This window comes from Astyanax mexicanus, chromosome 3 (assembly GCF_023375975.1).
Source record: "Astyanax mexicanus isolate ESR-SI-001 chromosome 3, AstMex3_surface, whole genome shotgun sequence".
NCBI lineage: Eukaryota > Metazoa > Chordata > Actinopteri > Characiformes > Acestrorhamphidae > Astyanax > Astyanax mexicanus.
The window spans coordinates 31,985,531-32,013,492 of NC_064410.1; the positions used below are offsets into that span (position 1 = coordinate 31,985,531).

The 27,962-nt window shown below is 37.2% G+C and overlaps 1 protein-coding gene across 1 annotated transcript in view; it reads right to left on the reverse strand.

The window, feature by feature from the left end:
• Nucleotides 1-12,124: 12,124 nt before the first annotated feature.
• The window catches only part of stx1b (syntaxin 1B), a 71,010-nt gene continuing 55,172 nt past the window's right edge, over nucleotides 12,125-27,962 (reverse strand). Inside the window, exons 4-10 of the mRNA XM_007236496.4 lie at nucleotides 26,820-26,894; nucleotides 23,415-23,488; nucleotides 22,495-22,603; nucleotides 20,008-20,081; nucleotides 19,523-19,660; nucleotides 16,123-16,233; nucleotides 12,125-14,903 (exon numbers count right to left, since the gene is read on the reverse strand). Of these exons, the coding sequence (XP_007236558.1) occupies nucleotides 14,823-14,903; nucleotides 16,123-16,233; nucleotides 19,523-19,660; nucleotides 20,008-20,081; nucleotides 22,495-22,603; nucleotides 23,415-23,488; nucleotides 26,820-26,894 (662 nt within the window). The 3' untranslated portion in view covers nucleotides 12,125-14,822. The remainder of the gene's footprint in view (nucleotides 14,904-16,122; nucleotides 16,234-19,522; nucleotides 19,661-20,007; nucleotides 20,082-22,494; nucleotides 22,604-23,414; nucleotides 23,489-26,819; nucleotides 26,895-27,962) is intronic.

Consider the following 27,962-nt stretch of genomic DNA (forward strand, 5'->3'; position numbering starts at 1 on the left):
TTCTCTGATAAAAACCCTCTCGTAGATGCATTTTTAAAGAAAATTGTTTCTGCATAGCTACAAATTAGGGTTTCACTGTCTTAATTATGAGGTATTTTTCATTGCTAAAGTTGCTCTGGCCTAAGTAAGTCTTTTTTTTTTTAAGCATTTTTCTTTAAGCATTTTTCTTTTTTCTCTCTTGATTTGTTCACCAGTATGAGTTACTACAAACCATTTGAGAGTATTCTCTCTGCTTATTGGTTAGACCTGTCTGGGGCAGGATCAATAAATACACCAAATAAACTAGTCCCGTGTTCTGGACTAGTTTATATTTCTGTGCAGTTTAACAGGAAGCAACAGCAGAGAAGGTATTTGTTCATAGTTTTAGTTATCTCAGTAATAAACCACATTAAACAACACCTGCATAACGCAGTTATCTCAAACTCCTGAAGTACACCTGATAGTCGGGTTGGGTTGGACTGAGGTTACATTTTTATCACAATATCACTCCAGAGTTTGTTTTGGACTAGACCAAGACCATCAGTTCTTTACAGTCTTGGTGTGGTTGTTTAGCTTTACAACCAAGCTCAGTTCTAGTGTTCAGACCAGCCCAAACTAATCGTATTAAGGGAAAAAACAAACCAGATTCACAGAAACATACTCATGGGGAGTTTGCATGGGTAAAACATGAGCTAAGTGGGTTCCAGGTGGGCATTTTTTTAATGGAACCTAGGTTGGTTTCCCAAATGAACCCCATCAATACATTTGTGTCTCATTTAGGTCAATTTATTACTACTCCTGGTTCCATCCTGACATTCATATGTGGTGCCAACCTGGAACCCATAGACCAAAACTTGCTAGTACCCAGTTGGGCTACCCACAAATCCCCATACAGGCATGTATTCTGGACTAATTGGACTAAAATGTGCACATGTGAAAACGACCTAACCCTCTACCATACTCACCTACACAAAAATCAATGGAATATTTTTTTGGGGGGCAATAATACAAACTAAACTAATTAAACAAATTAAACAATATACCTCTGAGAAAATTACAACACAAATACAAAATGATAATAAAGAAATGTCTGCTGTACAAGGTTGTGTAATTCCATTATTCAAACCTTTTGCAAGAGCTTTTCTATAATGAAGAGATTTTATGAAGAAGACTAATACTTTATGTATTTCTTGATGGTTTAAACCTAATGTTATGTTAAATCTGAATCTGTTTTTTTTAATATAAAACCATCTATAAGAGGTTTTTCCTTCTGTTTAAGACTCATTTATAAATATGGTTACACACTCGTAAAATCTACATTATTACTAAAAGCTGATATTATAGGTGGACATTTCTTATCCTGTGTGAATCAGTCACACATTTTAAAGATGTTTGGTAGCAAAAATACATTATCCCATCTCACCTGGGTAAACTAATCCCATCTCAGTGGAAACAGTTATTTAAGCAAGTAAAAGAACAGAAAAGTAAAAATATTTAGCTTTTTTTTTTTGAACAAATAATGAACAGAAATAAAATAAGTAAGCTTAGAAATATTTCGTATCTAGAAATCGTACTAGATATAATAAGTACATGTCAAACCATAACAATCAGTGTAACGTTTATTAATTAAATTTTCTGACCGTTTGAGGCTAAATGCAAAATGCAGTGCAGTGTACAATAAATGTTTTCATTTATTTTTCCAATTTTTGTTTTTTTTCCGTCTCTGCCCCTCACAATCGGAATTTCAGGAAAAATGAAAAAAAAAAATATTTTCTGAAATTTCCATTTTCCCAGGACAAATCTGAAAATTTAGATATTTATTTTTTTCTTCAAATTTTGCTCGCAAAAGACTGAAATGAAAAACTAAATATTTGGAAATTTTGATTAAAAAACATTTCATGTTCTCTATACTGAATGGAAAAAATAAAAAGTTTTATACCCAATTTTCTATTGTTGAATTAAGCTTGATACAATCAGAAAAATTAAACTGCTAAACGTTACACTGACCCATAACACTTGATAACATGGCATTCTTGAAGATGAATCTTCTGGGTGTCGTGTTTCTTCTGGTGAGTCCACTCAACCTCACATTTTGTTCTTTAATGACTTAAATACAGAAAACAATATTAGTTTGTTAATACAGAAAAGCAAAGAGCATTTCAGCTTTGCTAACAGGTTTACTCAGAAATAAGGTTAGCAGAGAGCTAGCTAAAGTTAGCGTCAAGCTAACATACTAACTTTAGGTCTCTCTAAGCGAGCTAATGTTACCGGGGAGAGAACTAAGGTTTTATTAGTAGTTAGTAGAAATAGCAATGGTGTTGGCAGTAGTATTAGTATTATGAAAAATCATCACTACAATTTAATTGATCATTTCCTCTTTTTCCCATATGTGCAGGGAGCTATACATGTTGGCTCTGTTCTGCCACAAAATTGAAAAAAAAAAAAATGATAACAAACGGGAAACATTAAGTTTTGATTTTTAACACAATAAATTATTTTCTACCAAAGAAATTATGACAACTTTTTTAGGTCTTAAAATAATATTTATTGAGGTCTTAAAAAGGTAATAAAAACAGTAAATTTGACTTTTAAAATGGTACAAGAACCCTAGTCACTGAGGGCAAACAGTCATTGGTGCAGACAACCAGTGAGATGATCATTTTGCCATCCAATCAACACTTAGTATTCAGAATGATAGCCAATCAGCACTCAGTCAGTAGCCAGAACACTAGCATCTAATGCTGCCCGTGAGTGCTCATCATCATCAAGGCTGAAAATGTATGGTAGCTAGCATTAACTAGCAGGTAAACAACTCAAGTTTATTAAGGCGCTCACATTAGCATGGCTGTGACGCATGGGATTAAGATAATTAAGTTGTCTGCACAACTTATTAAGAATTGGAAACAAGTTCTTAATGTGTGGCCACAACTTAGTAAGGCACAGGAATAAGTTAGTTAAGTCCTGGCCATATTACATCACATCACAACCCATTTTTCTCAAATCCAACTTTTTTGGTCAAATCAGATTTGGCTACCTGTATCTGTGTGTAATGTGAAAGATGTGGAGGATCTTTTGCTCGAGTGGAGAGTAAGCAGCTGATCTGAAGTACATGCTCAGGTCGAGGAGGTGAAAAAAGGTCAGACGGTTTGCTTTTGCCGTTCAGCTGCATCAAGAGATGTGTGGGTACAAGAGAGAAGCGTGTAGTGCATGCGTTAAGCAAAAACACGCATGAATTCTGATTTGACAGTTCAGATTCATGACCATGGATCAGATACGTATCTGGTTTAGGACCACATATGAAAGTTGGCACGTTTATACAGCCATGAAAATCTGATCTGAACCACATTGAGGAAAAAAACATATTTGAGTCACTTGAGCCTGGTAATGTTAACATAGCCTATGTTGTCCCCTGATTCGTGCTCTCCTAGCTCGATCTCTCAGTTTGGGTGGACGGCCATGTCTTGTTGGTAGGTTTGCAGTTGTAGAATACTGTTTCCATTTTTGCATGATCAGTGATTGAACAGTGTTCCTGGATATGCTCAAAGAATATGTGATATGTTTTTATAACCTAATCCTGCTTTAAACTTCACAATTTTATCTCTGACCTGTCTGGTGAGTTCCTTTGTCTTAACACTTGTTTTTTTTATTTTTTATTTCATTAAATCAAAAATCATAAATCATTTTTGCTACACTTCACAATTATGTCACTTAAAATCTAAAATAAAAAATACATTTAAGTTCATGGTTGTAAAGTGACAAAATCAAGGGGTATGAATACTTTGGCAAACCACTATACACTTTGCCCAACTCCAAACAAATCTCTCTAGCTAACAGGTGCCATTATTGCCAAGGCAATATGTTTTTAATATTATTTTAATGTCATATGCTGGACGTCCACACATACTTACACTTTATCCTTAAAATATACTCACACTGCAGTACAGTGACAGACCTGCCCATTTGTGTGTTCCTCATTTATATGGATTCTTATTTAATTATGTATGTATGCAGTTTTTCCCCCAACATATGGACCTCAGCCCTGCTGAGAGAAAAAGTGATAAAAAGTAAAAAAAAAAACATCCTGGATTTGATGTGGTTTATTAGTGTAGGACAGGGGTAACCAAACATTTCTTAATTAAAAGGACTAAATGTGGACACAAGTGGACCATAAAAAATATGCAAATAAAAGTAAAATATAAATAAATAACAATAATAATAATAATGAATATATTATGAATAATGTGTGTGTGTGTTTTAACATATTAATAAAATAAATTATTTTTAATAAATACTTTTTAATTTTTACATTATTCTATTATTCTTTATTTTAATTGAGTCATGCTGCTTATTACGTCCTATTAAGCTACTATAATTGTGTCTTTTGATTGTACTGTAATAGGATAATAAATAAACACAAGAAATTGCCTGATGTATGTTGGCATGACAACGCTCCAGCACTTCCTGGCAGCTCCAAAAGTGTGTTAATATTAGCTTAAAGGGTTGGTATTGGGTTTATTGTGTGGTGTATAGCTGGTAGCATGAGTGTGTTTTAAGCTGAAGGCGTGTAAATAAATGTATAGGAAAGGCGCAAGGTTAGCTGCCTGAGCCTGCCTCTGATGAGACATAGGCTCATGAATATTCATGAGATATAAAAACAAAGCAATTTCAACAAGACTTTAAACAGTCTGCGACCTGAGAAGTGTTTTTGATCGTAGTGACTTATGGGGAAAAACGAGAAAACAGTTTGGACTAATGGAACAAAACGTGTGAAAACCTGAAATGTAATTTTTATCTGCAGGTAACGAGAAAAACGTATAGATTAGGTGATTAAATTCAACATTTTTCGCAGGGGTTGATGGGTAATTTGTTCTCTACTGGAATCTTTTGGCGCTTGCTTATGAACAAGTCTCTATAGGTTGAATGGAAAAGGGTTAGGAGCGAGCTCAGTAAAACACATTTACTAGAGAAACCCAACTCGAGTTAAACACGGCTTTTTGCCCAAATGTTTGAGAGTCAATGACATAGAATGCAGTCTGGACTAGTGAAAAGGAAATGTGGAGAAACCTACACAAAATATTACATACTACATTTTGGTATATGGAGATTTTATCCACAAATAAGAGCTGATAAACACAAATTACAATGTTGATTTAAGTAAAAATACATATGATAGAATTTTTAACAAACTTCTTTCTTTCCTTTGTGAAGTTTCTCCCTTCATCCCTTAAGTGCTTTTGGGCTGCAGGACGGTCACAATGAAGTGTTCACGTCAGTAGTGGTCAGTAGTGTCCGGACAGACATCATAAACACTGACCTGAAGAGCTACTTGGAAAAATGAATGGATTTTTTTTTTTTTTTAATGTTTTGAATATAACCAGCAGATGGCGCAGTTATGCACTTTTACTACCCATCCCCCTTTACACTGAACTCACTGAAGAAGAGTGAAGGAAGCTGAGCAGCTAAATAATAAGAGCAACTAAAAGTGATTGTGTTTAATTTACAGAAACATAAACAGGAGGATATTATTATTAAAATGACGATGAAATGTTAAAAGGTCAGTTCTGTTTGTCCACAGGCCGTGAGTTTTGTTTAGATAAAAAATTAATACGCATTCTCTGACATCAGTTATATAAATTTAGCTCTATTATCAGCAGGTCCTGGAACGACCATGTCTGTGTTTTTCTCAGATGTCCTCTGAAAAAATAACAGGCTGAATTACCTACTGTTTTTAACGGAAACAGTAAAATTTCAGAAAATGTAATCTCGTCCAGAAACACATCTCTCAGCGGCGAGTGGAAATGGAGGAGCTACTGAACGCGATGACTTGTGACCGAGAAAGTAAAAAAAACTCACTGGTCCTCCTGTTTTGTTTTGTTCATTTATCAAAAAATATATATATATATATTTACAATTTCTGAATTGCTAGTGTTGAACCCTTTCATGGGGGCATTAAAACTTATTGCCATTATTAGCTGTGCTGTGTGCTATAAAGACTGTTTCTGAATTGTGTACTACACACTAATACTACATCATTTTTTAATGTACTGACCTTTTTTCTACTAACAGGAAGTGATAAACCAACATACTTCACTGCAAGTTCTACATGTTATCCACCATTTTATTCTAATGTGAGTAACTCTCTCTTTTGTTTTATAACCACACTTAAACACTAACCAATTTTGTATTTATGTTTTGTGCATACTTAGTTTTAACATTTCGCACTAAAAGGCGCACTATCAATGAATGTCTATGTTGTGGTCTATTTTCATACATAAGGCTCACCGGATTATAAGGCGTATTATGCGACACTAGTGGAACAGGGGGTGTCGCCATGTTTTCCCTCTAATTCAGCAGGTCTTGTCGCTGGGGGGTGGTGGTGGACGGGGTTAGTTTCTCAGGGGGATGTCTGTTAAAAATATTTTACACTTCTACTCAGTGAAAAAACTCTTGCATCCGGACTGCAATAAAAAAACAGGAGGACCAGTGAGTTTTTTCTTTGCTTTCTCGGTCACGTGACATCACGTTCAGTAGCTCCTCCATTTCTATTCGCTGTTGTGTTTACATGGATCTCTGTGACAACGCACAACTAAAGTGTAATTACGGTGCGTAGCATTGTACAAATAGCTATTTTATTTAACACGAGGAGATGAAACTCAGAGATGTGTGTCCGGATGGGACTAAAATTACCGGAGGACCACGGAGTTCAGAAAAATACAGTAGTTAATTCTGCCTGTAATTATTTTAGAGGACGTCTGAGTAAAACACCTACATGGTCAATCCTGTCGAGAATAAAATCACAGAGGACCCCCCATAAAAGAGAAAATTACTCCAGGACCCCCTGAGAAACTAATCCCATTCAGATAGATCTCTAGTTAAGTAAAGCTAATGAGGGCTGCGTTTATATAGATATTACAAAGAATTTAGAGAGAAAAAGTTAAGGATATAAAATACAATAGGAATGTTAGTGCTTCACAGTAATATAATATATATCATTATAATGTGCATTATTGAAAAGAGATTTATATTATATGTTTATTTTTTAAAAAGAACAAAAACAGCGTTACGTGTGTAAGGGGGGGGGTTCTAGCCAGTGGGGATTGAGCTCTGTCGTCATCAGGCCGGCATCTCGTCTTGCACGGCTCAAAAAAAGCCTGCAGCCACCTCACACTCGCGAGATTATAACACTGTATGTCATCATCACGTGGTGAAGGTGCAGACGCAAATACTAACCGTCATGCACTGAACTAATGCAGGAATGATTGGTGAAAGAAGCCTATTAAAACAGGTTAGACACACCTCAAACCATGTTAGCTTAAAGTCCTTTTACCATAAAAGGTTTGAGGATGATGTTAGCTTTACATCTGACTAAACATGTGCAACTGTTGCTTTAACATAAAATGGCCACCCTTACAAAACAAAGTACTCCTTGTTTTATTCTGCTCTCTTCCACAGTTGTAGCAAACAGAATGGACTGTTAGAGCTTTACTCTAGCTTACTTTATATTTATTTAGAGGTAAACCACATACTGTAACTCCTGTGTGTGTCTAGAGCTACAGCTCTAATAACTCGCACTAACTGAGTGTGTGCATCCTAATAACAGGTCCGTGCTAAACCATAAACCACAATCCATGAACAGTGATATTGTTACACACCTAAAGTTTACTCTATTGCATATTTCCCAAGAACACTTTATGTAGTAAGTATACTAACGTCAATGCACTATTAGCATTCTTGTACTTGTATTTACTTATTTACACCAATACAAATTACTTGTATAGTATATAAATATGTCTTGGAACTAAATTAGCCCACTTTGTAGTTTATGCTTATGCTAGTTTAAGGTATGCTTTTTACATTACTTTAGTATAAGTGTTCTTTATTTTAACTTAACATATGAGTGAAGAGTAGGGATGTGTCGTACCATATAGTACGCAATAATATCAGCAACATTTTTTAACATTGTTATTGCAAATAAAATACCCTGAAATATTGTGATATTTTAGGGCCATATTGTCATCAGGGTACAACTTTTTATTGTTTGTAGCAAACGAAAAATTTACATTTTTTAATTCCCCAATAAATATCTACTACAGATTATTTTCCTTTAATCCTGGATATATGAAGTGTATTATTAGTTTCATGGCATGTTAAATCACTGACTTTTGTTACAATATGGTAAAAATCTCAATTAGGGGTGTGCAGTATCCTATTGCAAGTCAATTGCAATATTCATTTTGTTGTTGTTCAATGTTTTTTCCAAAAATATAGTTGTCGCAAAAATATCCTAATATATTGTGATATTATTTTAGGGTCATATCGCACATCCCTAGTGAATAGCAAAATCTGTCACTGTTGCCAAATCGATAGAAACTAAACATAAACAGCAGTCATTAATAGTTTTTTTTAAATATATTTTTACATTATATACAGTTAAGAGAATCTTAAAAAACATGTTATATATGGGAATGTAATGTATGCAGCTCAGTCCCCCTTGTCAGACTTTCTGAAAAAAGAAGAGTCAAAAGAAAGATAGAAGAAAGCAGGAAAGACCAGGACAGCCACTTTACACTGAACAATCCTTTTTTCTTTATTCTTTTTTTTTCAATTCATAATGTCTGTTGGACGGGGTTTTGTCTTTTTCCATGTTTTTTATTTCAACTTAAAATTTTGACACACTTATAAAAGACAGCATCTGCATAGAGTTGTCATCTTAAAGATCCATGGAGAAATGGGAGCAAGAGAGAGAGAGTGATATAGAGAGAAGGGTAGAAGTAGATAGCGCAGGGGTTTAGGGGACAGGGTTTGGGGAATACTGGCACGTCACACTAACTAAACAGAACAGCAAACAGCAGTACGAGAGAGAGAGCAAGAGAAAGAGAGAGAGAGAGAAAGAGAGAGAGAGAGACAGATAGGTTTTAGTTTCTCTCTTTTTTTTAACAATACAGTACGCACACATACACGCACACACAGGAAAAAAAAGGGACACGAGTTGCAATTCCAGTCAAAGTTGCAGCAATCGATTCAACTCCTTTAAAAAAAACAACTTAAAACTCTTTGCTGTTGAACTAAATGTGTTTTTTTTTCCTGCCCTGTGGCCCCCTGTGTCCTGATGGGAGAAAAAGACTGCAGGTGTCACTGCAAGCACTCGGAGCTGAAGCAGTTTTAATGTTCCTAAACTGGCCGTGAAGTCTTTTCTGCTCACAAAATCTGTGGTCAATCGTTCTGCGTGGTTGTGGAAAGCCCTTTGCTTAGTATTGCACAGATTTATTACTTTCTTTTTCTAAATAAAAATTGACCCAAATACCTATCGCCTTTTTTGATCAAATTCAAGACCCAAGACCAATCCTTCAATCACCTTCGGTCCCACTGCTGGCTACTTTAAACCAATCTAAAATCTATGAGCATCTATCATGCATCACACAATGAGCTTAAATCCACCAAATAACATCAAGAAACTTTTGGCACGGCCGGCGTTCGGCTTCAGCGAGAGCGTTAGAGCTAGAGTACTTTCTGCAGTGGTAGCTGCAGTGACCTCTGCAGTTTTTTTCAGATGAGGGTGATACAAATGGAGGGAAGCACGTCTCTCAGAGTCACTCTGAGCATATTGGTTAAAAGAAACTGCTTTTTTACAAAACGTTTTTTGTTGTTTATACTGAAGCTGCTGGCCATATTCTGCTGCAGGAACAGAAAAACAAAGCTTTGCAAGACAAGAGATGGGGGGGTCAGGGCGAAGAAGAAATTGATCAACCTTTACAACTTTGGCAGGAACCATTTAAGTAGTTTTTATACATAGACATGCAAGTCATTTTTCCTCTCTTTTTAAATTATTTACAATAATTACAAGACACAAAGATCCAATTCAGTATTACTACTATTATTATTTTGATATAACACAACTCCTCGGATTCTCATACGCTGCTGCAATTCGTAAAATTTTTACTGTATCACTGTATCAACTGTGTCCAATTTTCCCAGGCTGCTGCAAAATGCTTTAATAGTGAAATATTAATTTTATTCAGAACAACCTTTGGGGGCTGACAAAGTCGACAGTGGTCATTTGTGTGAAATAATCCCAGTTTTTTTTTTAAGCTTTGTTTGTGATTGTTTTTTTCTTGCAGGGGAAGCTTCTTTACACAGCCATCCCTCAGCCGTACACTAACACTGGACCATATAAACACTGTCAGAAAGCGGAATGGGGAAATATCCACCCACAGAATGACAAACAAACTCGGAAGAAGGTAAAAAAAAAAAAATAAATAAAAAAGGTCTGAGGTTGTTGAGAGTCGAGCAAATCGGAAGGCCTGGACAGGATTGTTTTTATTAAAGCGTCGCAGTCCAAAAAAAATGGGATGATGTCTGAATGTCAGAAAGGTTGGTGGGGAGTATTTCTTTTCTGCTGGTGAGCTGATGAAACTCTCTAAACAACCTCAGACCGATTTACACCGAACCGTCTGAAAGGTCACACAGGTCAACCAGTTACAAAATTCTTTCTCTGTGAGCGTCAGGCCAGTGGATTCCAGCTGATGATGTATGAACGAAGGCAATAAATAAATAAATACATACATACATACAGAAATAAATACATGAATAAATAAATAAATAAATAAATTAGTACATGAACAGATAAACAAATCAATTGTGAAAAATCTTCCATCCAGGTCAGCGCCCTTGTGTGTATGTATATATGTAAATATATATATGTATATATATATATATATATGTATAAATATATTTTTTTGTTTCATTTTATTCGCTATTAGGTTTTCTACGTCTAGCACAGAGAAAGCAGTGCAATGAGTTGAGCGTGGTGAGACGCCATCACATAGATAAACCGAAAGCAAAGTATTCAAATATTTCCAGGAGATTTGAGTCTGACTGAAGAATGTGTGTCAAAGGAGCATTTATCAGAAAAAAACACCATCAATATACCCTCCCCAAACCCCCCCCCCCATCGCCCACCCCCACCTCCCCACCCAGCCGGAGCCCATGTACTTGTACAGTGAGTGCCGGGTTTAATTCTGGGAAGAACCTAGCAGAAACGAGCTGTCCTCCAAGCTCCGCCCTCCACCACCAGCGCAACGCTTTGGCTTTTACTATTATTACTTTTCCCCCGATTAAACAAATTTTTCTTAATATATCTCAACCCAAAACTGGGACACACACACACTCACACACACTCACACACAGCACACACACACAACTGCAGACGCCCAGAAGCCCTCACATGCCTGCTTGAAGTGTGGAGCACATACATACACACACACACCCACCCACATCCATATCTCCTCTCCCCACACACACACACACTTACGTACACAAGCGTGCACTCGGATATGCTCATGCTTACATACACACACTCACATGCACAAACAACTTTTTAAGTATGGAAAAGAGGGCAGCGCACACAAACACACACACACACACATACGCACATCCTCAGCGTTCCACGAAAGCATTTCTCTAATGATAAAAACACACCACGAGCACAATAAGCAATAATGCACTGGTAAAAGAGTTGAACTGTCAATCCCACACGCAGGGGAGAGGGGCATCTCCAAAAAACACACCCCACACAACCTTGGGCGTCATCAGACATCAGCCAAAAAATCATCTCTTAGCAAAAGAAAGCATAGTAAATGTCTAGTCTAAATACGTAATATTTCTCAATTTGGAGAATGTTGTCAGTCATGTTACCTACTGGAAGTGTTTTTTTTTTTTATCCTAAATAAAACACTTTCAGGAAATAAAATGACTTAAAACAAGCAACGGATGAATGTGAAATAATCTTAAAACAAGAAATATTAGCTAGTTAGACGAGATTTGAGCTAAGAGCTAACTTTTTGAAGTGCACCGGGAGGGTAGTGTGTGCAGTTAATGAAGTTAATAAAGATCATTAACTTCGCCAACTAGCCAAAACACAAAGAATTAAAAGTAAAAAGAAAAAAAACCTAAAACAAAACGAATGTAAAAATGGAGTGAGACAGTGTTTGTTTGTTTTTTTTTCTCCAATTGTAAAGTGCCCACATGATACTGAGCAGTTAAATCACCATGCAAAAGTTCTGACAAAGCCTACGCTGCTGCATGCCTGAAGGAAGAAAGCGTTCTCCAGCCAACAACAAAATCCCTCACTAGGAAAGAACAACAACGATATACACACACACGCACACACGTCAACCCCACTGGAACCACACAGGTAGAGTGATCGGACACTAAATACACACAGAAAAAAGCTTCCGAAAAAGAAGGAAACATGCTGGCCATCGTTAGAATTGGTCTAAGGGCTAAACAGTCCAGGCCCTCTGCGTCACACACTGGAAAACACACTCTGATATAAATGACACCGACACACCAACGGCTCAAGGCCTCAGTATAGTTTCTTCTGGAGACGATGTTTGCTTGGCTTTGGTGAAAATTGCAAAGAAAATGAACAACCTCAGAGACGGCAGCTAAGCGAACACCGAACACAAAGCGACAAAGCATGTGATTGGTCAGTGCAAAAGAGGCGGTCTCTTACTACGTGTGATCCTCTTCCAATAGTCATAAACCTGACCATTAAGTGTCAAAGGCGCCACCTGTAGTACTAGAGCGTCTATCGGCAACAGCCAAAATTTAAATGGAAAAAAAAAAAGAGTGTGCAAGTTTGTAAGCTCACACAGGTGGCTTCAAGTTCGCACAACCCTCGCAAGCTTCGTTTCACTGAAAGTATATCGAGGCCTTTAGTCTCCTACAGGCTAGGCGAACCCGTTTCGAAGGGAGGGCTTCTACTGTAGATTCTGCGGGGAGGCGGAAAGCCGGGAAACAGTTAAATAGTTCACGTCGAAAGGGAACGCCTTTCAGCAACAGTTCTTTTTGCAGACATGTTCAGCGTTGGGAGATTTAGAAGATCGTTTGGAGGAGCTGTGTACTTTTTTAAAATTTTAGAAACAGCGACAATAAGGGCTTTCTACTTCTGTAATCCTGAAACAGAACGGAGGGATTTCAGTCTGGAACCACAAGCTGAGCTTAGTTTTGGTTTCGGATTTAAACCCTTGCATAAAAAGACAACTACCTACGTAACACTAGCTCTGTCAAAAAATAAATGTGTGCAGCAGCTCGAGGCCAAACTGTTTGGCAAATCCCTCCCTGACAGAACATGCAACTCAGACTTTGTCATATTTTTCTGTTAGTCCTGCGGGATTAAATCAGCAAATTCTAGCACAATTTGGGCTAGAATTTTATCACAATAGAGAGTAACAGAATTCTCCCAAAATAATGTTCACCTGAAGGAGGTGAGTATGACTCGAGTCATACATTAGAAGGGTTTTCCCAGCCCGCTCAGAAACAAAGCATGTCTGAGATGTAAGTAGAAAGCCTCTCTTGTCTATAAGTAGCACCAGAATAACTCAAGGCAGCGAGCGTTCTCAGGCCAGAATCGTGCAATTTTCCTCAGAACTGTTCCTCACGTGCCTCAGTGTGTAATCTGCACTAAAAACCACAACAGTTACAACCCAGGTTAATCTTTCTACACGTCAAGACTGCAAATAAAAATGAAGCATAACTGGAGTTGTGTATGTCAAACTCCAATTTGTGTTTGTATATATATATATATATATATATATATATATATATATATATATATATTACTATATGTCTTCAATAGGCATTAATTACTATGTAAAAACGACTACTCAAAGGACGAGTCACACCAAATCACACCAGCTGACGGCAGAACTAACCACCTCTGAAAGACAACTATCAGGCTATCCACTGCTTCAAGTTTTTTAAGTTCTTCAGAACATCTTTCTTCTTTTTTTAGCTAGAAAAGTCTTTAGAACAGCGGTAGGCGATGGCAAAAGTGTGCCATTCCCGTCTCTCCTTTTAGATCCTACTTGAAAAGAGCTAAAACAAGGTTTAATTCTAAAAGAAGGATCATCTCTCTTTATCTATCAAAACTGCATAGTTCAACTGTTTGCACATTGCTATTCTCTCCCCTCTCATAAAAACAGAGCTTCCTGAATCTGCAGGAAACTCCACAGTTAATCAGAGAGACTTCAGCAGGAGCCTGTAATGCACTACTGCAGGTGAGGTCCTGGCTTTTTGTGTGGGTAAACTTGGTCAAGGTACTGATAATCTAAGCATGTGTGCTTGGCTATTTTTGTGTTGTCATGTTTTTTTTAGGTGTCCGGACCGAGGATTGTGGTGCTTATTTATATATATTAAATATGTATAAATATTTGTATATTCAACATATAAGCTTCGTCTGCCAAATACAATTGGATTTGTTTGCTGCTAAAAGTGAATGACCTATACTTATAGGCAGCCCCTCAGAACTTGAAGTCCCTCCCAACGAAACCTGACAATTTCAACTAAAACAAACCATCCATTCTCCATTTCGCTCAGTAGGTAAGTGCACTAAACGCCGTAGAGCCGTATTAAAACTGTTAAATCCATGCTCTACTGAAACACAGCCAATTTAGCAGTCGCTGGCACTGTCCTGGAGACACCCCGTAAAACGAAAGAAATGTTTAAAAAATAAGCAAAAAAAAAAAAATGTAGATTGTATTTCTGTACAGGTAGTAACCCATGTGCTGTTTCTTATGTTCAATACATTTACATGTACAGTTTGTAAATAGAGTGTTTATTGTTTATTTGAACCCTCTCTTTTCATATATGTTTTAATCAGCTATTATATAACATCTGGGTTTTTGTTTTGTGTGTGTTTTTTTTTTGTTAGTTTTTTAATCTTCGATTTTTACGACCCTAACCGAAACCCCTTTAAAGAGGAGTTTTCTCTATCTCGTATTGTTGTGGGTATATTTCTCTCAAATATGCTTCTCTCTGCCTTCGTCCGTCTGCAGATGAGTCTAGAAGCCCAGGGTTCCTCCGATAGTGGACGCCAAGATCACTCCCAGGATTACGCAGCAGATGATGATCATGATCTTCTTCTGCAAAGGGGCAAATAGAAAAACAAGCAATTTGTAATGCTCTGATATTGACATCAGCTTCTTTATGGATGTGTATGATGTGTTCATAGAATTAATAACATGGGATAAAACAAGAACACAATACAGCAGTTTGAGTTGTGTCTACGTGTGTTTGTGGCCTCTAACAAATCTAGTGCCTGTTCCAGGAAGCAAAGCACCCAGACTGTTTCTGGTCCCTGTCTTCTGTGGATCTAATTGGCCCTTCTCAAATCTCAGTCTTGTCTCTGACTGCCCTTTCTGATCTTGCCCCTGTTTTTGATGGTATTTTTTTGGTAAAATAAACCAACCAGTGTGTCATCTGCCATTCCGTTTAAGAGACAGGTGCGCTCTAACTTTGGCGGATTGATATTTTAAAGGCGCAGCACTCCTGCGCTTCTCAACAGAGCAAGCTGACCTGCTTATTTACACAGTGACGGTATATAAACAGGTAATTTACGGTAACAACAATGTTATTTTATTCTGTGTTATGTTTATTGTTGATGTAAAGTTGGGTCTGTGCAATGCTGTGCGTCCACATGTTTGCGTGTGTAAAGAGCAGGGGAGTACGGCACTGAGCGTGCGGCTAGCCTGCATTGCCAAGATAGCAATGAATGTCTGACAGTTGATTATTGCCTGGGTTTAAATCAGTCAGTGGCGCACCTGTGCTTTCCGTTGCCAAGATAGCCATACGCCAGACATTTACCTGAACACACCTTATTTCAAGACCACAATGCCCACCAGCATAGATATATTGATAAGCGCATTTGCTATTTGAACGACGCAGCTGAAGATTTGAAAAAAAAAAACAACAGTTTGTGAGGTGTAAGATAGCAATGAGCATTGTGATACACCTTGCGCTAGGTGTAAGATAGGGTCCCTGGTGTTTTTTGATGTATGTTTTGGCAGTGACATGGTTAACAGGGGCAGTGGTTTACTGATGGTTCTCAGTCTTGCGTCTGCTTTGACTCTTTTTGGTCTTAATCTTTCCTCTCACCTCAGATTTGATCTTGTCTTGGATTTGACCCTTTGTGAATGACTTATTTGTACTCAAACTGTTGGCTGTCAACTGACCCTTTAGAATTCAACCTTATCTTTGTCTTTGTGACCCTGTCCGGACTTGTGTCTGATAAAATGCGTTCTGGTCTTGATCTTGTCTATGATTCGGCTCTTTATGAGTGTAAGTAACTGTGTGTGTTCTTACCTTGCGTGCTTGGCTCTGGTATTTGACAGCCTTCTTGGTGTCGGACACTGCTCTTTCTACATAATCTACTGAGTGTTCCACATTGTACTCAATTCTGTCAATCATCTCTCCCTGGTAATGACAAAAAAAATAATAAATCACACTGTCAATAATGGTGCATCAGCTGACATAAACACATACATTCATAAACACATACACAATGCACTTTATGAGGTCTGATTAACATCATTTTTATTCTCTGGCATAGTGGTATACACACACACAATCTCCAAGCACACATCTATCCTTTGTGGACTAAACATAGAAGCCACATTGCCATATTTCCTTATTTCCCCAAGGCATTTGCAACTTGAACGTAACTGGGTTGATTGCAGCAGACGGTGGGAAGTTTTTGTTCTTGTTTCTGTCCCCCAGCGATGAAAAGGAAATGTGCTTTAAGGCTGTACATTTCTCAAAAAAAAAAAGATTTTGCATTTGGGTCGAGGTTTCAGTCTAGTATACTAATGGGTCACTGGCAACAGATGGCAATTATTTTCATATTAAGTCATATTAAATTGTGTAGAGTGATTAATCATCAAATAAGTTCCACGATTATTTTTTAACATGTCTGATTCTTCAGTGTAGAACTGAAGCTACAAATATCTAAGTATCTAAGTAATGAACAGTGCCCCACATATTTAAAAAGACATTTAATCCATACCACATATGAGTTTAGGACACTTTATATTAAGAACACTGTATTAATATTGATTAATACTGAGTAAGGCTTCACTTTGGCCTCAATTCATCATGGCATAGGTTCAATAAGATGTTGGGAAGTAACTGTTTGAGATTCTGGTCCCTGTTGACATGAATGAACCAAAAAAAATCAGATCCAACTGATTTTTCAAGTGCACTAATTATAAATATGTGCTATTGGATTCCAATCTAATGACTGAGAAGCACTGGCGAACTCAGGGTAGGTGCAAAGAGGCCATAGGTGCCCAGCATGGCTGAAAAAGTGTTTCCTTCCTTCTTGGGGGAAAATGTAATCAGGTTTCCACTATTATGTCTCTACAGATTAAGATATATTGATAAAGTGTCTTAATTAGTGCCTATCTTTTCTGCCTTTCCAGTAGAAAAATTGTACCATTATTAACTTCTTCTATGCAAACCCTGAGAGACAGTCAGGGTTCCCTTTTCAGTAGACAAAATTGAGATGTAGTGCTGTACAGATTTCTACTACAGGTGAAAAAACATGACACTGTTCCCGGTTAGGTGCTTCTCTAATGAAGAAGAGCCAGGCCAGTTGATATAAAGTGATGTGGTGCCCTTTATGTGTCTATTACAATAGGATTCATTGTATTTGATGGTAGTAGACAAAGTAAATTGTTTAAAAGTGACGCAAAAAGCTTTAAAAGTCATTCCAATTCTTAAACTTGCATCTATTCCATCTATTTATGTTTTCAGTGTAGCCACACACCCCTAAAACGTACATGTTGTGTGGTAGGTACTGGAAAGACCACGAGTCTGTCAAACATCTTCAAAACCATGTTCTATGGTAAATTATTGATGTAAAAAAATACCTAAAACTGCTGGCTAGTATCTGCATGATTTATGCAATTTTATCATTTTATGTCTCAATTTTATTGTTTTATGCCTCATGATACAAAACTGTCTGAATGAGAAAGTGTACAGGTGTTCCTAATAAAGTATTTGCATTACACATTGCATTAGAAAGTAAATCAAATGTAAACCAATGTAACCAATTATCTAATGATGCAATTCTATAATGATTTCTATTTATACCTTATCATAAAATAACAATCATAAAGAATGAAGAGGGCTGAAGCACATTTCTCAATGAAGATGTGTACGTTATTCTCCTATATGAGTTTGTTCTTTGAAGGAATGTTGCTCAGCACCCACTGGCTATACGCATATGCCCACACAGCTTGAATAGTGGGGGTGCCAGTCTGTAGCCACAGACTGTAACAAAATGGGAGCTCAGAAGTGACAGGATGCCTGAACAAGGTTAGGCAATCCCTCTTGTGCTCCGATAGTCCTGTTCTCCCTCACCACCAAATTACACCACCACATCATTCTCCAGTAAACCCCAGACACTGGATTGGTCTGTGTTTGTGGTTGTTGGGAATCTGTAGAATTCTCTCCCCACTATTAACAAAGGCTCAAACCTTCAGCTTGTCAGACCTTTTTTGGACATTTCCACTGCTGGTGGTAAATTGTAGCTATTATTAGTTTTGTAGAGCATTCTGGCGTTTAGAGGAGAATGGTGGCATTTTGTACAGAAAGACATGGTTTTAGGGGAAATAATATGTTGGTGGAGAATGATGATACTTTTGGGGGGAATTATAATGGTTTATACAGAACGGTGATGTTGAAGAACAACAGAATTTGGATTATAATATTAGTATTGTGAAGAATTCAGAGTTTAGTGCAATGTTATGTATAGACTGAAAGGAGTTAGGTGAAGAATAATTGAGTTTGGTAGAGAATGTTGTGTTGGTGATTGTTGTAGAATTAGTATTGTGCTTATCTTAACTAATCATTTAGAGAATAATTTATAGGAATTATCCCTTTGAGGTAGATTATTACTATAAGAATTATTTTTTTACATTGCAGTTGTTTAAAAAGTTTATCTCTACATTTTCTATAAGTTCTGAATGTTTTCCAGGGACAGTTAAAAATATTCCAGGCAGGAAGTGAAGTAAGAACTGTATTTTTTGAAAATCCATGTCTGGTTCTGATGTCCAGCCCAGTCTACATATTATGTGCTTTTTAATATAATTTTTAGCAGACAATTCAACTTGTTTGCAAGGAAGGAAAGCAAGGAAAACGTTCCAGCCTGCTACTGTTATAAATTAAAAAACACAGTGATATTGTCAATGCCACTTTGTGAACAGTGTTTACTCAGAGAAACTTGTTCAGAAAACACCTTTGACCCCACACCTAAAACATCACTACTCAAATCTGATCTAGTGTGAAGGTTTGTAAATATCTGTAAATCTGACATTTTAAAAGAAATTGTCTGGGTCTGTCCGAATGAGTTGATGTGTTGGAGAATTATGTTGTTTGGTGGAGAATGTTGAGTTTGATGAAAATTAAGGTGTTTGGTAGAGATTGATGGTCTTTGGTAGGAAAGAATTATTTTTGTTGGAGAACGTTGGTATTGGATTGGTATGGACAATCGTAATGTTCTGTGAAACTTGCTGGTTTAAGGTATAGAATGTTGGTGTCTGATACAGAATGATGGTGTTTGGTTCAGAGCAGAATGGGTTGTGTTTGAAAATGGAGATTGTTAGGAAATGTTGGCTCAGCATGTGTTTAGAACATCTCTCTTTCTTCACATTTGATTAGCTGTTGCTGTAAAAGTTGTCCCATGTTGTCCTGCTGCTCTTACCTGGCTCTCCACAAGCATGGCCATGTCCACGAACATGTCATGCAGCTCACGGATGCTGTTCTCCAGCTTAATGATCTCAGTGTGTCGGGTCTCGATTTCATTTAGAGCCTGCTTGGTCATCTGGGAGTCCATTTTGATCTGCAGAACAGAATTGGGACAAAGCTTAAAACATTAAACATTTCCTTTGAGTTAGCGGTTTAAAGATTTAAAAGGTTAGACAGTAAAAGCCTAAGTTGACATGAATATAAATAATAGTAATACAATTAATAACTAAACTGCTGGCTTGCTAAAAGAAACAAAAAAACTTTTTTGTCTCTGATAAACGAAGTGTCAAATTATAAATAAGCATCTTTCATGCACAAATATATTTTCATTAAGTAATGATAGTATAGTTTTAAATTGAGATGAATTGTAGTTTTTGACATTTGTCTTTTAGTTAAGGGTGTAGCTAAGAAAGTTCTGTTAGTATGAGATATTTCACTTACATCATCAGTAAAGACAGCAAGCTTGCCACTCTCCAGCATGTCCTCCAGCTCTTCATTTGTGGTTGTTCTTCCAGCTAATCAAAGTGCATCAATAACATTTAGTCAGAAATTCTTCAAAATGGTCAGTTTACAAGAGAAGTGGGGAAAACATCATGTAAATGATTTTACTTCAGCTTGTTTTGGGGCATTTCTATTGGTCCACTTACCATATCAAATTGTTTTCAATTATATAATAAAGTAAAAAAAGGGGCATATAGCTGAAAAATGAAATTGTTTTGTTCCAGCAATGTGGATACAAAGTAAAATTAAATGATATACTGTAATATTTTGCAAAATCTGTAAAACTGAAGTAGGTTACTCACAGTATACTACCTACACAGTATCTAGCTTCAATGTTTTTAAGCAATAGGTAAACTCTTTTTTTTACCTTTTGGTTGTTGTTAATTGTTTGCTAAATGTCTGGTAACACTTTACTTGGATGGTCCATTTGATGGCCTCTTTGATGCTCAACTGACATTTAACTAACATTCAACTGTATGTCTATTAAATGCAAATGAACTAAAAGGTGAAAGTATTTGATTCTCTATTGAATATAACCCAAACGCTTATCTTAATATTTTTATGATTGGTTTTAGGTTAGATTTTAAGCTTAGGTTAAGGTTAAGGTTAGGGTTAGGTGTAGGGTTCGATTTTATGGATGATTAAGTGTTAAGGTTAGGGTTAGTGTTTGGTTAGATTCTATTTTTCAACTGCTTTAGTTTTCCTAAGACACTATAGCAGTACTATTAATTACAACTAATTACAACCAAAGTTGGACAGCTAAATATAAATTAGTTAGTGTATTACAGGGCAGAGCACCGGTTTTTGGGTTTACTATTGTGTACAACATTTTACTAGACTATTATTATAGAGTACTATATTTTACTAAAGGAGACTACATTAATATTATAAATTGCTTTTGTTCACTATATGACACATAACCAGTATTACAGATTGCTTTATTTTACTACAGGGGACTACATTATTATTATTAATTGCTTTTGTTCTCTATATGACACTTAAACAGTACTAAATATTACAGATTAATATATTTTACTACAGAAGACTACATTAATATTATGAATTTCTTTTGTTCACTATATGACACATAACCAGTATTAAAAATGACAATATTTTACCACTGGAGACTACATTGTTATTATAGATTGTCATTGTTCACTACAGGACACTACACCAGCATTATTAATTACTTCCAGACACCATATGATTACTTTATATAATAGTTTAGAAACATTTAGCATTATAATAGCAGCATTCCACAGTATAACTTTTTTTTTAGCTCACAGGATTTTGCTTAAAATGCAGACTTGTATAAAGTACTAGAGACCCAAAGTCAAAAAAGTGACTTGAGTAGAAGCTGAAGTGTTCTTTAAGCTCCGCAGTCAAGTGGAAGTACTAAAGTATTCAACCTTTTTTTTTTCAATTAAGTATTGCTAGTAGTTTATTCCTAAATTGACTATGCAAGTACTGAAAGTGAAAGTACAATATTGGGTATGTAGTTAGTACAGAAAGCAACCCAAAGGCTGAATATCATATTGCAGCCAGGCAGCAGAGTGAAAGGGAGAATGGGGCTGATCTTCTTATAAGAGAAGCTTGATTACTTGATTCATTCATTGAAGAGGAGTTTCATCAAACCCGGTGACAATGCAGAGCATCTACTGCTCTAGATTTAGTGATAAATAGGGTTTGGAACGATTCCTAAAATTTGTGGTGTAGTGTAGTGAATTAAGATGCAGCACAGAATATATTGGAGTAAAACTACTAAAAATATGTAGTGAAGTAAAAGTGGAAGTAGGAGAAAAATAATACTCCAGTAGAAACATATACAGTATTTTAGAACTTAAGTAGAGCACTAAAGTAGTTCTACTTCGTTACTGTACAGCACTGGAACAAATTAAGAGACCACTTCAGTTTCTGAATCAGTTTCTCTGATTTTGCTATTTATAGGTATATGTTTGAGTAAAATGAACATTGTTGTTTTTTGTTCTATAAAATTTGAAAAAACATTTCAAATAAAAATATTATCATTTAGAGCATTTTTTTTTTTTTGCAGAAAATGAGAAATGGCTAAAATAACAAAAAAAAGCTTTCAGACCTCAAACAATGTAAAAAAAAAAAAGAAAAAGTTCTTATTCAGAAATCAATATTAGTTAAGAATTAGGAATAACCCTGGTTTTTAATCACAGTTTTCATGCATATTGACATGTTCTCCTCCTTTTGGATAATTTTATGCCACTCCTGGTGCAAAAATTCAAGCAGTTCAGCTTGGTTTGATGGCCTGTGATCATCCATCTTCCTCTTGATTATATTCCAGAGATTTTCAATTTGGTAATATCAAAGAAACTCATCATTTTTAAGTGGTCTCTTATTTTTTTATCTCTGATAAAATGTGTGTGTACTTTATATAAATATATATATAAAACTCACTAATTTCCAGCTGTCTCTGGATGCGGTCCTTGCAGCGGTCCCTGTATTTGGACTGCGTGGTGTTGTACTCAGTCATCACCTCCACAAACTTGCGGGACAGCGTGGAGTGCTGCAGTTAGAAAAAGAGGGATGAAAGAGGGACGGAGAGAGAAGAGATGTGAGGAAAATGCAGAACTGCAAAGCTTTAGGCTTCATTGTGAATGAGGTTAGTGAAGCAGTGTGGCTGAGTGTGGTCTGCTGCATAAAAGGCCCTGTCTATTCCACTCCTGACCAGCAAAGGGAGCTGATGAGACAGTGCGGCCTATCAGAGGAAGATGACTCTGTAATTTTAATGTGGCGCCACCATTTTCAAATATACTGTTTAACCCCTTAGAAACTAGTATTATTTAGGTATTCATTTTAATACTCATAATAATGATTAATAATCATCATTGTATACTTGGAATGGATTAATATAGATTATTATACATCACATATAGATCATATTACAGCTTTCTCTGTTAACATCAGATACCATTATAGAGTCAGACTGAATCAATAGTGCAGCCTCTGCCTCTGTTCATGCAGCAGTGTAAATAAAGAAGTAAAGGATGATAAAGGAGTGTGTTATGAGAGCCTCCTTCCTTCTGACCTGTTTACAGCTAACAAATCATGTAAGATTATGTCACAAGTTTATGTCATTCCTGTTACATAATTGTGTGGGAACTGCAACTAACAGTTTCCTTCAAGTAAAAGAAAGAAATGCTAAAAACAATGATGATGTTCATAAGATTTTCTGTGAGAGCAATACAGATTAACATTAAATTCCACATGTTCAGGCTAATTAGAAGCACACTCAGAGTGAAGTGATCAGATACAGAGATGCAGATGGATGTTTTTTTAGACAGATCTTACAGAGCGGAGCTGTAAATATGTCTCACCTGTGTCTTACGGATCCTCAGGTCCGCTGATGATCTGTTCATGACCTCCTCCTGTTCGATACTCTGCTCTATTGCTGAGGAAAGAAAACAGGGTGATTATAGGAGTGCAACTTAAGAGAAAACAACCCCTATTTTCTACTCGCTAATTACATTAATTTTCATAAAAAATAGCTGCACCCAGACGGAACTGTCGGATGGCAATGCTGTTCAAAAAAGAAGGAACTAAATTGTAGTTCCTGCAGAAACTGCGAGTGTGATTGCAATGCTGATTCGTGGGTGTGTTCCAGTGTTCCTAGGTGGTTTCTAAGGTGTTGCTATGGTATCTGTGGTGGTTGCTATGGTGTTGCTTAGCTCCTCCATGCACATATAGTACTGAAAAGCTGGCTGATGCGCGGGGTGTCCAAACTTTTGCCCAATAGCTGGTTGATTTTCGAAAACAGCATAATGTTTTTTTTAGTACAATATATTTTCCCAAAGTATGCAGTAAGTTCTATAAGCATATAATTGAATATAATCAAAATTTGGCCTTTGTATCTGACATACATAGGTGTGCAATTTTGCTCCCCATTCATACTTAATTCATACTTAAAGCTGCATACAAGCCTTATTATGTGCTGCATCTTTTATTTCATCACCAATATATCCATATTCCAATATTCATCACCAATGTATCATAATTATGCATTACAAATTTGTACATTACTTATTACACTACTCTCCCAATTTATCTGGCCAATTGTCCCACCTTTTCAGCTGCTAGTCAGCTGCGTTTCCCCCGTCACTAATGATGCCTCCACACAAGGAGGGTGAAGACTAGCACACGCCTCCTCCAATACGTGTGAAGCCAATCACCACCTCTGCCGAGTAGCATCACAGTGCACTCGGAGGAAAGCGCAGCAAATCAGTACCGATACATCAGCTTACAGACACCTTATGCTGAAAGAGCACGACCTACCCACCCAGATAGAGCAAAGCCAATTGTGCCCTCTCAGGGCTCCAGCAGCTAATAGCAAGCTGCATGACTGAGATTTGAACCAGCTGTTATCTATAGATCCACTGGACCACCTGAAGCCCGGGTACATTACTTTTAAAAATCATTTTTTAAACCAAAAAAATCTAACAAAAAGAAAAATATAGTATAATAAAAGTATGTAACATGAAATCAGCATACCAGCTTATTCTCACAAACTACACAGTGGACAATACTGAGGTCAGCATGAATGTTTGAAGTTATTTCTGCATATCGTACGATAAAGTAATTATTGTGACAAGCCTAGCTGTATTATTGTTAAAATTATGCATATAGCTAAAGTGCTGTAGGTTAAATTAGTGAGAGTGAACTGCATTAAACTAAATGGGTGGGGCTAAACCAAGGCAGTCTGAATGTGTAAAGATAAGTGTCTGTAGAATGAATGGAAAGAGCTAATCTGCTGTAGGCTGAATGATTGTGGCTAAATTGCTGCAGGTCATATGAAAGGGCCGAACTGCTCTAGAGTTAATGGGTGTGGCTAAACGGCTGCAGGCCAAATGGGTGTGGCTATACTGCTGCAGGCCTGACAGGTGGGAATATATTGTTGTTGGTTGAATGGGCAGAGCTGAACTCTTTAGATGGTGCAAACCATGCCTGAGCCACACCCAGCAGCCCTCAATAGAGAATAGCTGTAATCCAGCAGCGTCTCACTGTGCTGCTGCTGCTGTTCTCTAGCTTTAATATCGACAGCCCCATCTTCAAAGTCCTTCTGATGCAATTTGGAGGAAACAGCTACCCAAGTGGGAAGTTTGGATCATGGCAACAAAAAAAGAAAAAACGCAGAAAAAGAAACAGAAAGACAGAGGAATGAAGAATGCCACTCAGCAACCAGCCAAGGCCTGAGGCTCTTCAGACGGAAAACACTTTTAATAGAGAACAGTCCAAACTCCCACCAGTTCAGACACAGCATAGGCTTTAGACCCGCACTCACCCAACAAACACAGACAGACACACACACACCACCACCATCACCCAGGAATTACAGATAAGGACTGACTTAAGTATCCAGATGTATAAAAAACAATGACTAATTTATTAACTTCAGTTAACATCAATTAAAAGTTCTGTATCTGGGTTTAGATGGTGAAGTTCTGTATCTGGGTTTAGATGGTGAAGTTCTTTATCTGGGTTTAGATGGTGAAGTTCTTTATCTGGGTTTAGATAGTGGAGGTTCTGTATCTATGATTAGATGGTTGCATGACTATACCTGGGTTAAATGATGAAATGGTGAAGTTCTGTATCTGGGTTTAGATGGTAGCGGTTCTGTATCTGGGTTTAGATGGTAAAAGTTCTGCATTTAGGATTAGATGGTGAATGTTCTGGATCTCAATTGACATGGTGGAGGTTCTGTATCAGGTTTAATTAAATTTCTGTATCAGGGTTTAGATGTGTAAAGTTTTTTAGCAAAGTTTAGATGGGTGATGTTCTGTATGAGCGTTTGGACCGTGGAGGTTCTGCATCAGGGTTTAGATGGATGAAGTCCTGTTTGATGGGTAGAATTTGTGTGTCCGAGTTTAAATAGAGTTCTTGTATCTGGATTTAGACGATGGAGTTTCTGTTGGCTGCATGTTCTTTCTTTGGCTCTCCGTCTGGGTTTTTTCTTGAAGAAGTGATGACTCAGCTGAATTAAACAATGGCACTATGATGTACCTTTTAGCCAAGCTTCAGTGAAGCCGGACTAAGTATCAATAGTGCAGTTGGGTGTTTCCAGAGATATTGATCAGAAGTGAGTTTTTAACTGCATCGTTAAAGGGAGATTATTTGACTTGGATTGGAACCAAATAGCCCACTTAGTTCCCTCTTACAGGGGTTTTCTCAAGGTGGGAATCCCACTCATGTCCTTTTGGCCTTAGCTCTGTTAACGTTCTCAGTCTGAGAAGCTCTGCACACAAATGTACATGGATGGATGAATATCCTCAAATTTGACTGATATATGTTAACAAAACACAACTTTTTACACAAGAATATGTTTCATTCTTGCTCAGAAATAGCACAGGGATCTGCTGATCTGTGCTCATTGCATGGACTGAGAAAAGGGGTCTTTGCCGGGAAGTGACAGTAAATGTTAAACTGACTGTTTCTTAGTCAGTAAATATGTGCTTAAAAGCAGATTTGTGTGGCGTATTTTGTGTACTGGGGCAGTATGGGTAAACTTTGTTTTTCTGGAACTCAGTGACAACGTTTTAGATGATGGGAGTCATCTAATGCGTTGTTGCTTTGAATATATTCATATATAAATACTTTTTGAACATACTGGTTTGACAGGTAAGGGTTTTGCTTGTAAGACTACTCTGAGACTGACAAGAAAACCTAACATCAGGAAAAGGCTTTAAAATGATGCTTTTCACTTCTGCAGTGTCTGTCAGTGAGATTACCTTTTAATTTTAAGCGCACTTTATTGGCTGTCTTCTTGATGTCAGCTGTGAGGTCCTCCAACTCCTGCTTAGTCTCTGATTAATGAGAAAGAGAGAGAAGAGAGAAGAGAAAGAGAAAAAGATCATAAAAAAGAAGCAGAGATAAAAGAAATCAGGTTATATATATATATATATATATATATATATATATACAGTGAGTCCAAAAAGTATTTGATCCCTTGCTGATTTTCTTTGTTTGCCCACTAATAAAGACACTATCCTTCTGCACTTTTAATGGTAGATATATTCTAACATGGAGAGACAGAATATCAAGACAAAAATCCAGAATATAATTTTAAAGAATATATTTTAATTAATTTGTATTTCAATGAGGAAAATAAGTATTTGATCCCTCTTGCCAAACACACTCAATACTTAGTGGCAAAGCCTTTGTTTGCAAGCACAGCGGTGAGACATTTGTTGTAGTTAACCACAAGTTTAGCACACACACCAGGGGGAATTTTGGCCCACTCTTCTTTGCAGATCCTCTCTAAATCATGAAGGTTGGTGGGCTGTCGCTTGGCAACTCTGACCTTCAGCTCCCTCCATAGATTTTCGATCGGATTGAGGTCTGGCGACTGGCTGGGCCACTCCATGACCTTAATGTGATTTTTTCTTGAGCCAATCCTTTGTTGCCTTTGCTGTATGTTTAGGGTCGTTATCATGTTGGAAGACCCAACCACGGCCCATTTTCAGATCCCTGGCAGAGGGGAGGAGGTTGTCCCTCAGGATTGTGCGGTACATGGCTCCATCCATCTTCCCAGTGATGCGGTGTAGTAGCCCTGTACCCTTGGCAGAGAAACACCCCCAAAACATTATGCTTCCACCTCCATGCTTGACGGTGGGCACAGTGTTCTTGGGGTCATAGGCAGCATTTTTCTTCCTCCACACATGGCGGGTGGAGTTGAGGCCAAAAGGTTCAATTTTGGTCTCGTCTGACCACAAAACCTTCTCCCAATAACTTGGTTCATCTTTCAAATGATCATTGGCATACTTGAGGCGCGCCTCCACATGTGCTCTCTTCAGCACGGGTACCTTTCGGGCACTGCAGGATGTGAATCCATTGTTGTGCAAAGTGTTGCCAATTGTTTCCTTGCAAACTGT